At 43.5% G+C, this 15,720-nt stretch overlaps 1 protein-coding gene across 1 annotated transcript; it reads left to right on the forward strand.

The window, feature by feature from the left end:
* Positions 1-181: 181 nt before the first annotated feature.
* Positions 182-7,994, forward strand: rpn1 (ribophorin I). The gene is made up of 10 exons (XM_080495918.1): positions 182-509; positions 1,409-1,473; positions 2,263-2,569; positions 2,661-2,870; positions 2,967-3,159; positions 3,273-3,372; positions 3,467-3,605; positions 4,107-4,226; positions 6,691-6,936; positions 7,024-7,994. Exons 1-10 carry the CDS (start codon positions 270-272, stop codon positions 7,204-7,206), a joined length of 1,803 nt encoding a protein of 600 aa, XP_080352044.1. The 5' UTR covers positions 182-269; the 3' UTR covers positions 7,207-7,994.
* Positions 7,995-15,720: the final 7,726 nt, after the last annotated feature.

The raw sequence follows: 15,720 nt of genomic DNA on the forward strand, positions 1-15,720 counted from the left end.
CCTCAAAAAATAATTGTTTTGCTGTGTCAATCAAGGTGAAACGTATAAAAAGGATTTTACGAAGCTATTATTCACGTCTAAATTATATTATCAGATCGCTTCAGGTGAAGAGCGCTCGCGTACGTCCTGACGTCATCACGCACGACTGAATGAAGCGTCATCGTTTCTGTCGTCGAGCGGCGCGGCGGCCTTTTCCTTCGTTGCTCCACATCTCCTCCTGTCACACCGCTCCAAGTCCGGCACTTGATCCCCGATTTCCTTCTCTAACCATGACCAGGAAAGCGCCGCTGATCGCCGCTTGCCTGCTCCTGGCGGCGGTTTTCAGCTCGGGGGTTTCAGCGGACGGCTTAGTGAACGAGGACGTGAAGAGGACTGTGGACCTGAGCACTCATCTGGCCAAGATCACAGCGGAGATCGTGTTGTCCAACCAGGGACATTCTGCCGTGCACAGCTTTGTGTTAGCGGTGGAGGCTGACCTGGCCCCACACCTGGCCTACATCGGAGCTTCGGTGAGGCAAATAACTATGAATGAAACCAACCGCCACGACCGCCTGTGTGGAGCTGGTGTCTCGGATTAAGTGGTTTCCCTGTTGACTGGTGACCGACTTCCTTTCGCGTCCGTTGTTGCTGCAGATGTTTGAAAAAAACCAAGAAATCCGGAGCTCTCCTGAGGCGAGCATAACCGCATTTCCAATAAGGCTTCGCTATACCCTTTGTCAGTCTTGTTTGAACACCTTGCTGTTAATAAGCAGTGACGACGGCCACTGAAGGAAGTCGGTCACCACGGGGTAACCAGTTCATCCGAAACACCGGCGAGTTAGCTTTAGCTTATTAGCTTCCCTATTGTAAGCCACGGACTCGTTGACTTTGCAATCCTGCAGCTCACGCGCGTTTATTTGATGTAGTGATGCGGCAGATGTTAACGACGAGTCGCAGCACAGCGATACTGTGTGTTTCTGTGTGCCCGCAAGGCTGCAGATGATTTTAGCCGTGAAATGTGCGAGTCTGCAGGCAACAAGGCGAGCGCTGCAACCTCGGGGAGTCAGTTAGCCAATGACCACCACAAAGCGCATGTTCCCGAGTGGAGAGGACTTGCATTATCCCACAAAACAAACACAACACATCAACCTGCGATATATGCATGGATTCAGCATTTGTAATGGCAGTGTTTTAAGAAATATGTGAACTTCCGCAGCAGTCCACGCTCTGTCAGCGGTTGAATGACACGTATGCGCTGGGCAGCTCACTTCCGTGTATGGCTGCGCACGAGCCAGCCCCCGTCCACAATGAATGAAGCTCGACAGAAAAGGCCGTTTTTTAACATAATGACACACCCTTATTTACAAAACTGATCTCTAGTGTTATTAGTCTTTCAAAATCGACCATGTTTTTTTCCTCCCCCGAATAGGTCAAATCAGACGAGGAGGATGATGGCTCACTGGAACTGGAGCAGACGACAATCCAGGGCCAAAGGTAAGAAACTGCTCTCGTTCACAGTGATATGATCTAGTTTTGGTGTTATTCATGTTATCTGCATATTTCCTCAGCCCATATTGACTTAAAATGAAACATCAGCATCAGGCCAAAAAAAAAAGTATTAAATGCTTAAGGCATGATGAAAAAAATTAAACAAGGCCAGGTTAGGCTAAATATACACAACATGCTTCACGTGAGTACATGTAATACAGGATGCTGTCAGGAATGAAATATTTATCTATTAAAATGTAGCCAAAATATTTTAAAAACCTTGGCAAATCTATTAATTTCATTATTATATGTAATAATATTTTATTTTGTCAAACAATAAGAATTATCGTGTTGCCAGTCAATTTTTAATTGTAGTGTTTATACCAGTTACTAAATCATACAGCTTAATGTCTTGATTGCAATATTTCTGCTGAAGATGTTCTGTTTCTGACATACAAGAAAGTGGTTGTTATTGTAGTATCACAAATCAGCCGTTGAAAGTGAGCGATAACTAGTTGAGAACAGTCTTGAGATTTATTTCAGCCCAGTCTTTTTTTGTTTTATGGTTTAAAGAGCTTAGTTTGACATAGTTTTTAATGCATGTTTTCCATTTATAACGCAAGATGATTAAACATTTCGCTCATCCTTTAAGCGATCCACAAATAAAGTTGTACTATGGGATATTAAACGGCATTCTGTGAGATGTAGATGTTTTCCTTGAAGGAGCATTAACAGTATTGTCCCATAATGAGTCGCTAACCCATCCTTCTTTCTCTCTCCTTCCCTCTGTTAAAGTGGGGCGTTTTTCAAAGTGAAGCTGCCCTCCAGTTTCGCTGCAGGTGCTCAGCTGAAAGCAAAGGTGGAGATGACATTCAGCCACGTGCTGAAGCCGTTTCCCACGCACATCACGCAGGCTGAGCGCCAGCTGGTGGTCTTCCAGGGCAACCATTACCTGTACTCGCCTTATCCCACCCGCAGCCAGACAACACGCGTGCGCTTGGCCTCCAAGACCGTGGAGAGCTACTCCAAGCTGGGCAATCCCAGCAAGGCGGACGAGATAATCGAGTACGGGCCTTTCCGCGATGCGGCCCCGTTCAGCGAGGTATGGCGACCAGTCCATTTTTAATAACCTGAAGCGAAAACCCGCAGGACAGCCGGGAGTTTATTTTTTTTTGTCCCTTCCCACTGTTCAGGACACCATGAAGATCCATTACGAAAACAACACGCCCTTCCTCACCATCAGCAGCATCACTCGCACCATCGAGGTGTCTCACTGGGGCAACATTGCCGTGGAGGAGACCATCGACTTGAGGCACACTGGAGCCGTACTCAAAGGCCCGTTTTCACGCTACGATTACCAGCGCCAGTCTGACAGCGGCATCTCGTCGGTGAAGTCCTTCAAGGTCCGTCACTCGAGGCATGAACAAGTGTCTTCTCACCTGTTTTCTCTTTTTATTTTACCTGATTAATGCGATTGTATTGTGTTTCTTGTCCACCAGACTATCCTCCCTGCGTCGGCCCAAGACGTTTACTACAGAGATGAGATCGGCAACATCTCCACCTCCCATCTGCAGGTTCTGGATGACTCGGTAGAGGTGGAGGTCAGGCCACGGTTCCCCTTGTTTGGGGGCTGGAAGACGCACTACATCATTGGCTACAATCTGCCAAGCTACGAGTATCTCCATACCCTGGGTGAGACTATTTCTCTGAGTCGGTTTGGAGAACATCTGCCTGTTCCGAGAGCGGATGAAGCCAGAGCCAGTCCATCCTTGCTTGCTAATATGTTGTATCATTTCATATCTTAGGTGACCAATATGCACTGAAAATGCGACTCGTCGACCATGTGTATGATGACCAGGTCATCGACTTGTTGACCGTAAAAATCATCCTGCCAGAGGGAGCCAGGTTAGTTCTGCCACACACACACACAAATGGCGCATAAGGTAAAAAAAGCACCAGCTGAATTAATTGTGCCTCCTCGCCACTTCTCTCATGTCAGAAACATCCACATGGACATGCCGTACAAAATCGATCGCCTGCCAAACCAGCTGCACTACACGTATCTGGATACTTTTGGGCGGCCAGTGCTGGTCGCCACCAAGAACAACCTGGTGGAGCACCACATTCAGGATGTCGTGGTAAGATGAACTGCAGAGTGGAGGGATGCGTTGGAGGGTAAAACACGTGTAGTGTGACCTGTGCAGTCTTTGTAAACGCTGCAGGACATTCACAAATTGTTCACAACAAACATATACTGTTTTCAATGTGAATATGTAGGATAGGAGAAAAAAAAAAAATATATATATTTTTTTTTACATTGCATATTAGTGATTTATTTATTTTTTTCTCCCAATACTTTAACCTGGATACGGTACATATAACGTGTTGATATCACCTTTGTTGCAGCAGAGCTGATCCGCCTCATCATCCTCAGTCTTTAGACTATCTTTGAGCAATTAAATGTGTAATTGTAATACCTGTACTGCTTAACATGACATTTCTTTACACCCTCCTTTTACTCATTTACCCAGCGTACCTGCAAACATTTACGTTTTCCCCACAGCATTTCTTTGCAGTTTAAATCTGGTTTTATTAATCGGTTATTAAAACAGTCTATGAACCTGATTCATGTTTTGCAGGTTCATTACAACTTCAATAAGATCCTGATGCTACAGGAGCCGCTCTTGGTTGTTGGAGCTTTCTACATTCTCTTCTTCACCGTTATCATCTATGTACGCCTGGACTTTGCCATCACAAAGGTACGGCAGCAATTTGGTGTTCCTTACTTAGCACCCCTAACAGTTCTCATATTGCTCCACTATTGAACATCAGTACATTCACAAAGTGATGATCAGTGGAAATCGCACTGAGTATCCCCATAGTGATCAAATGTGATGGACTCTTCATACTCAGGTGTTGCTTGTTTTGAAGCTAAATACTCCAAATGATGGAAAGAAGCACTTTATTGATCCAGAATGGAAAATTGAAAGATAAAGCTGGAATTCTCATGATGTAGGCTATGTCTTTTGCATTTCTTTACTGGAAGCATGTGGATGGCTACTTGATATCTGTGGTTGATCTGATTAAAATCTAGTCAAGTTAACATTTCTATCCGATTAGATTATTTCCGGTGGCCCAGAACGACCAACGGCCCAGCGCAACAGCAACAAGCCACAACGCAATAAAAAAAAAAGCAACAATGCAACAACAGTCGTTGCTTTTGCTGTTGCGTTGTGCCGTTGACACTCCTGGGCCACCGTACCCGTTCGATTTCATTTACAATGGGATTGGAAGACGTGGTTTGACACTGTCTGATCTGATCAGAATCAATGGAAGTTAGCTGCTTTCCCACTGCAGGAGCTTTGAGCCAATGTCCTGCAAGTCACCTCAACACACGATGCTTCACATGCGTGGGTCAAAATAAAAAAAATGCAGTTGCAAAGTGCAATGGGTGGATACAGGAGACAATGATGTTCTAAAACATGAGGTTTCTTCCCAATGCGACTGATGAGGAGACTGTTTCTTTTGTGTTTCCATGCCAGAATAAACTGATAAAGCTGGATGTGGGGATGACATGTGTCTCGCAAATGTGCAAAGCATTATGGGATTGATCCACTATCTCATTTGGATTTTATTAGTATCAATCTGATCACTTTGCTCAGTGATCATGTGAACAGAAGAATCTGATCTCTCAATCAGAAATGTCAGTGAGTGAATGTGACTGTATAAAAACTGGTAATGTTGTCCCACTCATCACGAAACATTAAATACAAACCGGCAATAATATTGTAAATTCCACACAGAAAGACAATGAGTCAGAAACTCAAAACATTCAATGTGTGCAGTAACAATAATAAATGTCCTTGTATGTGCTGATGCTCTGACAGTTAATATTTTAATTTGAAGGCAAAAGACATACCGGTATTTGAATATTCATGATCTCTAAATCTGTGAACTCGTACGATTATCTTTCTTGGTGGTATTCAACAGAATGGAGTGGAATACCAATAGAATAGAATATTAAAACCTCAAATAAGAATGAAATATTAATATTTACAAAGCAAATGGTTGGTAAATACAGTGATGGGCTTGGCAGTAAAAACTATCAACAAAGAAGTGATCAGCTGTTCTCGGTAAACAAGTCAGCCAGACAAACGTAAAATACATAAGATTAAAAAAAGTCAATTTGCTGTCATGTCTGAGATAAAAACGGCATATTGGACAGAGCAGAGCAAAACAATTCCCAAAATGTTGTTATGCTCTCACCTTTTCTTACTAATGAAGTTGATATTTCTGGTTAAAATCCATTGAATCAGCACTTCCTGCTGCGATCGAAAGTCCAGCTTACAGAATAATTTGATCTTGGGTATCTAATCCTCCATAGTATGAAACGTGTATATAATAAACGCGAGGTGAGCTCGCGGTTTTCTTCCTCTGCAGCTGTAGCACCAGAGTCTCTGGACTCACGAGCGCCCCCTGACATGAGGCACACGAACTGCCTGTCTCGCCTGCTTGCTGCTTTACCGCAGCAGTGGATCAACACTGAACATTTAATAAACACATTATATACCCCAGCGAATCTCTGGAAAATCAGAGGGCAGACATGAACTTTTTTATCAAACATTTGATAGAAGACATACAGCTTTAGCAGTTGTTCCCGCATTTCGTACGGGTCTCTTCCCTGTAATCGAAGAATGATGTGTTTTATAAAGAAACAATCAATTATGTAATGTGAATGGAAAATGAATTCAAATCATTGGATAACTATTTAATGCATTTTTTATTTATATATATATATATATATATATATATATATGAATGATTCTTTCCATGAAGACAGGTGAGGCTCTGCCTCCAATGACTGCATGTTACTTATTTAGAGCAGCTAATTAACTTCAACTATGTCTTTGTACTGTGGGACAAATGTAAGCACACTGAAAGTGGTAACGTCCTTGCGTGAGTGCTAACTACCACACCGTTGTGCTGCCCTCATTTAAAATGACTATTAAAGTGTGAATTATTTTCTGTTGAAACCTTTGACCACATGATTTTTGGGTCCCTGTTTTGCTGTCCCTGCATAGAGCCTGCATTTGTGTCGAGTGTCAAGTTTAACAATGCAAAAATATTCCAGACTACAAAACCAAGTTCAGATTTAATCAGGGAGTTATATCACAGGCGTGAGCACTTCTAGTTGTCCTGTTGTAACGCCTGTTTCCTCCACAGGACCCCGCGGCCGAGGTGCGGATGAAGGTGGCCTCCATCACGGAGCAGGTGCTCACGCTGGTCAACAAACGTCTGGGTCTGTACCGCCACATGGACGAGGTGGTCAACCGCTACAAGCAGTCCCGTGACACGGGGGCGCTCAACAGCGGGCGGAAGACCCTGGAGGCGGACCACCGCACGCTCACCAACGAGATCAGCTCCCTGCAGGCCCGCCTGAAGGCCGAGGGCTCCGACCTGGCTGATAAGGTAAGTGGTCACAATTGCAAAGCTGTTAAATGAACTTGAATGGACAGCGACATTCATGGAGCCCACCCTGTGTGTGTGTGTGTTCAGGTGGGAGAGGTGCAGAAGCTGGACGGTCAGGTCAAGGAGCTGGTGTGCCGCTCGTGCCAGGAGGCCGAGCGGCTGGTGGCGGGTAAAGTGAAGAAGGAGGCGTACATCGAGAGCGAGAAGACTCTGACCGGCAAGAGGCAGGAGCTGGTGGGCCGCATCGACAGTCTGCTGGACGCCCTCTAAACTCTCTCTCTCTCTCTCACACACTCACACACGCTTCAACACAAACCTGATATTTGTATGAGAATCAAACAAAATGTAACACATGCTTACGTTTTATTTGTTGTTTTTTTTGTTTTTTAAATCATTTTCGAAACCAGACACGGACATTCAAACATCTTGTTCTACAGTAGTGCTGGTTTATCCAAAGACGGGTGTCTTTGTGCCTTGTGATAAAGTCGAGCTCTCTGTGTGTTCGGCTCCACAGCAGCTACGCCACAACGTCTGTTCGTCTGTCCTTCAACTGCGCCACACTGTGCTCTGACTTGGCTCTTCTTGTTCAAATTGGGACTGTTTTTTTTTTTTTTCCCATTTTCTTCTCGATGAAATGTTCGCATGGTTGAGGGACAGTGTTTTTCTTTTTTAAGTAACCCAAGGGCCCAAATGTTTTGGTCACATGTCTTCGCTCACATATACTGTATTGTAAGATAATGGTCTCTTTTGCACTTGGAACTTCTTTTAATTTTCTAATTGCCCCCCCCCGCCGACTGACATTTCTATATGAACACGTGAAGCTCTGATAATGCGTCATCTAAATGCTTGTTTTGATGCTCCTCGGTCAAGTTTTCTACATTTTGTAAGTTTTGTTTTTTTGTTTTTGTTTTTTCCCTGGTTAAGTGGCGTTTGATTGTGAGATTAAAGACTAAAAGAGATTAGAGTGCAAGTGAGAAAAGACATGGAAGTTGGGAAATTTGAAAAAAAAAATATGGGCAATGAAATGGAGAGCAGTCATGTTTGAAATAAAAATCTGAAAAAGTCGTGTTTGTTCACCTTCATCTTTCGTACCAGGCCAGACGTGCTTGAACACTATTGAAACCATTAAATTTCTGAACAGTCTATTTTGAAAGGCCACATTGAAACTAAAACTGGTGTTGAGGGACGAGCTGTAAATTCTGCAGAATGTTAGTAGATCTTCACAAGTTGCATAATTCTCTCATATTCTTGTTTCTCTGCATGTCAGATATTGTCCTCTATTTACCACAAACGTTGGCATAATTTTTACATGTCTTGGTAAAAAAAATGCCACCTTCTGCATCAGTCTTCATCTTATTGACAGATATTGTTTGCAGGCTTATTGCTTTAGAGACTTTTCTATTGAAGTCCCATCCAGAGATCAAGAGACTTAAGAATCAAGCCAGGGTTCCTCTCTTTCGCACCATGCAGGTATTTCATGGTCTACGGGTAGTACACAGTTTTCATCAGAAGAGGGCGTGCTTGTTTCAGTAACAAGAAATGAACCAACTTGGGAGTTTGTTTTTTGTTTTTTTTTAAATACAAAATCTGCATCACCATACTTGTTATTCTCTTTAACTTTAAATACTCTCAACATCATAAATGTCCCCGAATTATATCCAGACCCGTCTACATTGACAGGCACCAATTTTAAAAGTGGCACCTGGGGGGGATTCCCAGCACATTGTTGTAGTCCTGGTTTCAGAGTGAAACCCCTCCTATCAGGAGCAGCGCCGCCGACCGGCCTCCATCTCAGTCTGAGCGCAGGACAAACACAGGGGTCAGTCTGAGGTCAGCACTTTCCCTGCAAGGTCACCAGGGGTCGCGGCAGGTCATTTCCTGCCCCATAATAACACTCCAGTTCCCCTCACAATGATGGCGTTGGCATATTGTATGTGCCATACAATAATCATTCTGAAAATACACAGCGGGGAGAAGGCAAAGACAATGTCTGTTAGCGCCGACGCTCGGTGCCGCTGAAAAGCCACACAAAGGCGACTTTTGTTTTTTTTGTGTGTGTGTGTGTGTGTGTGTGTGTGTTTGTGCCCGAGTGCAGATTTGGAGGAGAGTCGGGGAGCGGCGACGTCTCACAGCACAGAACAAGTCGCACACGTCCACCGTCACGCGGAGACCACTGAGCTCACGTCTGCGCTCCACTTTGTAACGACGCCATCAAGCTGAAAATCTGTCAACGGCGCTAAAACTGGTCCGATTCTAAAGGTTTTTGGGGGGAACGTCAAAGGTTTGATAGGTCCAACACAAAGAGAGAGACATTCACCTACACACACACAGTCAACGAGCCACTTATAGAACATAGATTTAGATATTTTTTGCCTAAATGAGCCAGAGTACCTGGGGAAAAACCCACGCAGGCTCACAGAGAACACGCAAATGGACAAAGAGCTACGTTCCTTCACCGGGTTAACTTGATGTTTGCTTGTCAAAGGAAAGCGGAAACACATTTTGACTTAATTTTCAGAGAACGTTAAAATGCCTCCGGAGTTGACAAATATCTAAAGTTCATATTTAAGTATTTCAGCAACAACGAGAACTGCGAGGCCAAAGCGAGCAACCTTGAGCTCTGAGGATAACCGACATAAATGTAATGATTTATTCTTATCACCGGGCCAGGCTCAGAAAACAAACAAGCAGTATTTGACATTTTCACTCGTCTGGGCCAAACTTTAAAAAAGAAATAAAAAAAAACAACTTTTGTTTTATTTTCTTGCAAAGCAAGTGAAGAAGAGACGTGTTATTCAGAACAGGGGGGGGAGATCCAGACTGTATTAAAATAGTGCAATTGAGAGAACAAATGTCTGACATTTGATGGATTTATTTAAGTGGCATGAAAACAGATCTTTAAGCTTTCATTTTAGGCATTTTCACTGGTTGTCATTGTCGATCCAGACTTTTTGTGAAACCTCAAGTACATTAATATAACAGTGACTTCACAGAGGATAATCTGTCTGCATGGGAGACGGCGGTTTTTACTTCTTAATTAATAACACTAATGACACCAAACTCGGAAATTCAATTAATGTACATTTCTCAAAGGAGTGAAATGTGCAGTATTGTAGAAATACAATATGTAAGACATAGAAAAGGCGTTTGTAGCTTCAAGCTGAACTGTTCCACAAGAGCAGTAAGACAGAAGAGGCAGTGGTGCTGAATATCAGCAGCTATGATTTCCTGATGGCTGCATGTCAGCTGCCAGAAGACGGTTTGTGACATCACTTCACCAAAGAGTAAATGTACCTCCAGCTATTCTTTGTGTTCTTCGCACTGTTCAACTTAATTTCACCAAATATAATGAAAATATCGATTTAAATGAAGCTCTTTCATATAATTTGATTAAAGGCACGGACGATACAAACACATTGAAACTTTGGTTACAATGTTATTTACGAGGACGTTATGAAATAAACTACAAGTCATTGGCTTAACAGCAGGCATTACATTTTTTTTTAACTGGTTGTTGATATTTCTCGCAAAAATCTTAATCCCAATGTTTTACATTAAATAAATATATATTTCAATAATAATATCAATTTGAGTCAGGACAATCACAAATACATCTTTTCTATTTACTACCACAATCAAAATAGAAACAATGCTTTTATTTGCCTTGTATCTTTTAAGTGTAGAAATAACTGATGAAACTATTCACTTTTAAATTAATTTCTTATACTTTGAGATGTGTCTGTATCATACTAATGGATTCCATAGTTGTTTTTTCCCCCAGTTTTTAGCACACTTCTCTCACAGTAAGAAAAACAGGGATTGTTTATTCTCTCAGTGGGATTTTTTTATTTAAATGTTTTCAAGTTACTGCAGCTTATTGTGTTCATGTGTGTGTTCACTGTGATAGAATGGCTCTCACCCAATGCCACTTGATGACAATACATGGATCAATGCTATTAGAGATATGACTGATCAGGTACTGGTACCCAATCAAAACAAAAGAATCTGTCGTCAGACAGATGCTAAAGGAGCACAGACTCCCACAGGACCATGAGAACTTCAAAAGCAGATCCAACTTGATCGTGAGGTGAACTCTGTGACGGAACAACATGCAAACCACGCAAACTAAGTCCCGCGCTTTTACTATCTAATCTATTCTCTCTACAAATCTGAGTAGAAGAGTTGTCAGTTATCTTATGTCGGCTGGTAACAATGTCAGAACTATGTCCTTTGTTTTTTTTCAGTGTAATCAATGGAAATCTGACAGTTAGAGGAGGATCAGTGAGTGTGTATGGAGTTTCATTTTTCCTTTTCGTGACACTTCATCAGTGAGGGTATTATTGTCTTGTGGCAGATTGCAGGCCTGTTCAGTACGCTCTGCTCTCGCCCAGGATATGATAACCGGTCACAGAGGAGCTGCGGTTTATCTGTTGGTGTAAACCGAGCAGAATACTGTTTGAACCGGAATTTGTGTGCAGCTCTGTATCCTGATGTGGCAAACCGAGCGTGCTTATGTGTGTGTGTGTGTGAGGTGGATGGTGGGGTTTTGTGCAGGGTGTTGGACTGGCTGGGCCTTGTGGTTGAGCTGTCATGGTCCGCCCCTTTCCTCAGGCATGGACTTGATTATTATCTCCCTCTCTTGAAGTATAGCGAGGATGCAGTGTGTGTTCTTTCTTTATCTGCCAGAAATAATGAATATGCAAAAAAAACAAAAAAAATGCAGTCAAAGTAGCTATCAGTGGAAGGGGGTAATCCACAAGTCCTGGGCCTTGTGACGTGGTGGTGATTGATTACATTGAGGGCTCACCTGCCGTATTCTCCCTCTTAATCTTTCTTGCTCTGAAATGCACACACATACGCACACACGGCAGAAAGAGAAAGAGGCAGAAGTCACCAGTCAGGGAACAATATCCTGCTCAGAAGACCCTTCACAGCACACTCTCATAAATCACTGAGACAGAGCCACCACCCTCACTGTCACCGCGTTATTATGCACACACTCCCGGGTCCACGTTCCTCACGACACACGCTCATCCAGTCCTGCTCCTCGGCCGCGACATCAAAAAGAAGAAATATGAGTCTAATATAAGCATAAGACTTGCTTCAAACGCACGCCACCACCGCCTCACCTGCGCTGATTCTCCCTGGCTCTGCTTAAAACACACGCCACAAACCACAACGGGAGCTCTGTGCCCCCGGCTCTTCCACCCGGCCTCCTGTTGCTCCAGCCATTCCTCAGTGACAGGGCACCGGGGGACGAGGGGACGAGGGGATGAGAGGACTCTGAAGGGGCGAGGTGAGGGGTGGATGAAAAGCCCCCCCGGGGGCTCGGTGTCCCGCGCAGGTGGGCAGGTGTGATGCGGCCGGGTGCAGAAGCGTGAGGGCGAGGAAGAGGAGGACAATGAAGGCGCCTGTGGCCCAAGGTTGCAGCTGCAGGAGGACGGGGAGGAGCGCGGCTGACAGACGAGACGGTCCGACAGGCGGGGGGGGGAAAGGAAGGACGACGTCGGGGGGGGGAGCAGAGATGGAGATGGGACTTCAAACAGAGGATTGGACTCCGGGTGCAGAGAGACACATTCTTGTCTGGCATGAAGGAGGTGTGGACAGGGGGACAGCAGGAAAGATGGATGCCACACACACACACACACACACATACAAATAAAAAAAAAAAGAAACCCAGTAGCAAACGTCTACAGTTGTGCTCCTCGCAAGAGCATGTTTACTTTGTGCGTGCTTTCCTTCAGCGCCTCCACGTCTCGCCTGTATCTGTGTGCATATTGATGTCAACCTCCCTCACGGTATGGATTTGTATCGATGAGACAGTAATCCTCTTCCCTTGCCGCCCGTGTGTGCAACTGTCCACAGCTCCCACTAAGACCCCCTGATCTCTGCCACATGGCGCTCCATCAAAGCACTGATGGTCATGCCTCTCAGGGCAAGTTTTGCCAAAAAACGCACCCGTGTGGCTCATGTATGTCCCCGAGTAGCAGCGGATAATCTGCAGATGAAGGTCTACTTTAGACTTTGTATCATCTGGGATCACATGAAGACGAGTGAAACAAAGCTGCTCTCTGTTAAATTAAAGCACTCCTCGACACACACACACAGACACACACACAGACACACACGCACACACGCACACACGCACACACACACACACACACACACGTTTCCTACTCTCTCTATCAGACCTGATGAGAGTGACAGGGGCACTTCCCATTGGCTGTGAGAGTGGCCCTCTCCTTCCCAGGGCAGCCAATTTCCCCTACTCCAGAGCTGATAGGAAACTTTGATTGTCCGCTGAGCTCAGAGGAGACAAAGAGATTTTTCCTCTTGCAATCCACATATCGCTCCGTCACATCTCTTCTCCTGCAATACCCCCCCCCCCCCCCCCCCCACACACACACACGCACACACTTGCTCTGTCCTGCTTTCCTCTGCCATCCCTCCCTTTTTTTTTGTTAAATTTTTCTGGCCTTATTTCCATGAACTCAGACTCACTTTCTGCTGTGGGCTACAGATTGCGAGTCCATTAAACTTGGACTGACTGCTTTGATGGGCAGGAAGTTTCACTTCATGTGGTGACATCTGCATCCTGTGACACAATCCTGCCCTATAGTATGTGATTTACTCTCTTGGCTCACCACTGTCCTCTAAAAGCATTCTGATCATTTGGTGTGCATGGGCGGATGCCACCAGGAGCATTTCCATACCGGTACATAGTCATGTGGGGTGTGAAGTGAACCCAGAAAGAGGGGTGCGGTAAGAATAAGAGAGACGAGGAGAGAACCGACAGGAAACACCCCCCCCCCCCCTCCTTTTCTCTCTCCACACGATGTTGACCCTCCCTGAGAACACACTTCCTGTTGGAGCTCCTCTAACTTCCTATCCAGCCACCGGGAATCCCAGCTGGAACAATCCAGCTGGACATTAGTCGCCATCTTTAACTGTGCTGCTTTCTTCCTTAATATTTCAGAGACACACGTGTATATAGGAAATTCAGAAATGACTGGTACATCTTTAAATTTGGCCTCCTTTGCCGTATGTATTTATATTGTCAGATAAAGGACAAAGTCAGATTTACAGATTCATCTATATTCAATCTTTTTTATTTGCAGATTTTGATGAACCGATAATATTGCAGTCTTGCGTTTATGAATCCAAACTGTGGTCAAATGCAGCCAATGTTTTTTAAGTAGCATCGAGTTAATTGCACGTCAGATCGAAAGCCATGCAAAACTCTGAGTAGAACGCTCTAATATGAGTCTCGTGAAATTTAACTTGAGGATAGACTTCAAACGCCTTAGTCTCTGCAAAGTGGAAAAAGTCTGAACGGGCTGCACTCTTCTTAAGGTTGATCATCCAGCCAAACGTGTGGAAATGAGTGCAACTCTTTTTGAGTCAACAACGATGGAAAAACTGCTAATAATGATCACAACTCCGGTCAAAGTCTAGAAAAGGAGTCATCAACCTTTTTGAAAGTTAGAGCGACTTGAAGTAACACAGAGGGTTAATTTGAGTTAAACATATTACAAAAGTACTCAAAGGAAATAAAAAGCAAAAAAAACTAAAGGATCTTTATTTCTGTTAAACAAAACTATGTGTGTGAAATACATTGCTGCTCTGAATTATTTGGGTTGTCAATGATATTTTGTTCACTTTCAGCCATACAGCTGCAGTCAGAGACGTCACGTTCAGTTGGAGGCCTTCGTTCCTCAAACAGTCCCCTTTGTTTGTTGGACTATTATGGTGTTTTTATTTGTACGTGTGCCCCTTGGAAAAGTACTAATGGCACAAATCATTAATGAGGTAGATAAAATTCATAATAACTTGACTATTCTATGGGGTGAAATCAGTATGACGATGCAAAAGCATACAATGGTACAAAAAAGAAAAAAAAATCTCACATGTAGAGTCTTCTGCAATTCACAGTGCAGTTCCAAATCAATACAATTAATGCAAGGTGTTTACGTTACATATACAATAGTATTATAATGTAAAAGTAATAAAATGATAACTTCATTTTTACTTACTGTAAATGAAGAAACAAGTGCTTGTCGCCTGCCGAAAGTAGCACATGAATAATTCCTAGGCACATTTGTGTTTCACCAGTGGCAGTGGTCTTCAACCTTTATATTTGACAAACATTATAAGTAAATGATAATTGTAAGATACATGTTGTTGCACGGTAAACAGTGTTACACAGCTTCATGTGACAATTGTGACAGAATGGTTCATAATTTGATGGTTAAAAGAAAAAGATCACTTCACTGCAAGTGACCAATTTTGAGCTTTTTTTAATTTTTTTACCATCCAACCAGTTTCATTCAATCTGTACAGACTAATTTGGCTTTAAATTGTTTGAAATGTTGCAGGTGATCCCCCACGATCAATCTATTTCAAACTGTTATCAAGTCATTACATTCTTACTTCTCCTTACAGTGAGAACAACCCCAGTTAGAGTCTGGTAAGTGTGTGTTTTTATTCTAAATGATGTGTCTAATGTGAGTGTGTCACTCTCTCTGTGTTTGACCTGTAAAGAATAATGACCAGTGAGTGCAGGGATTGAAGAACGGGGAGGCTGACAATAGGCATTGAAGGTCTGTAGTGACTTCACAATTTCTTTGATACATTTTAATCGGTGCATCAATGAAGTCCTAATTTGGGGGATTTCATTTACAAATGAATTAAAATACAAACATCAGTTTTCTCTATGAAGTTAAGAACCATGCAAATATAATGAATGGGCAAAATATGTGATAGTCAGGGCGGAGGTCTGCCACC

This window comes from Blennius ocellaris, assembly GCF_963422515.1.
Source record: "Blennius ocellaris genome assembly, chromosome: 4".
NCBI lineage: Eukaryota > Metazoa > Chordata > Actinopteri > Blenniiformes > Blenniidae > Blennius > Blennius ocellaris.

Bases quoted from the DNA above. Each gene is read 5' to 3' on its own strand.
- rpn1 (XM_080495918.1), top strand. From the start codon at position 270: ATGACCAGGAAAGCGCCGCTGATCGCCGCTTGCCTGCTCCTGGCGGCG. The intron at 510-1,408 runs GTGAGGCAAATA...TCCCCCGAATAG, and splicing joins TGGCCTACATCGGAGCTTCG to GTCAAATCAGACGAGGAGGA. The intron at 2,570-2,660 runs GTATGGCGACCA...CCCACTGTTCAG, and splicing joins ATGCGGCCCCGTTCAGCGAG to GACACCATGAAGATCCATTA.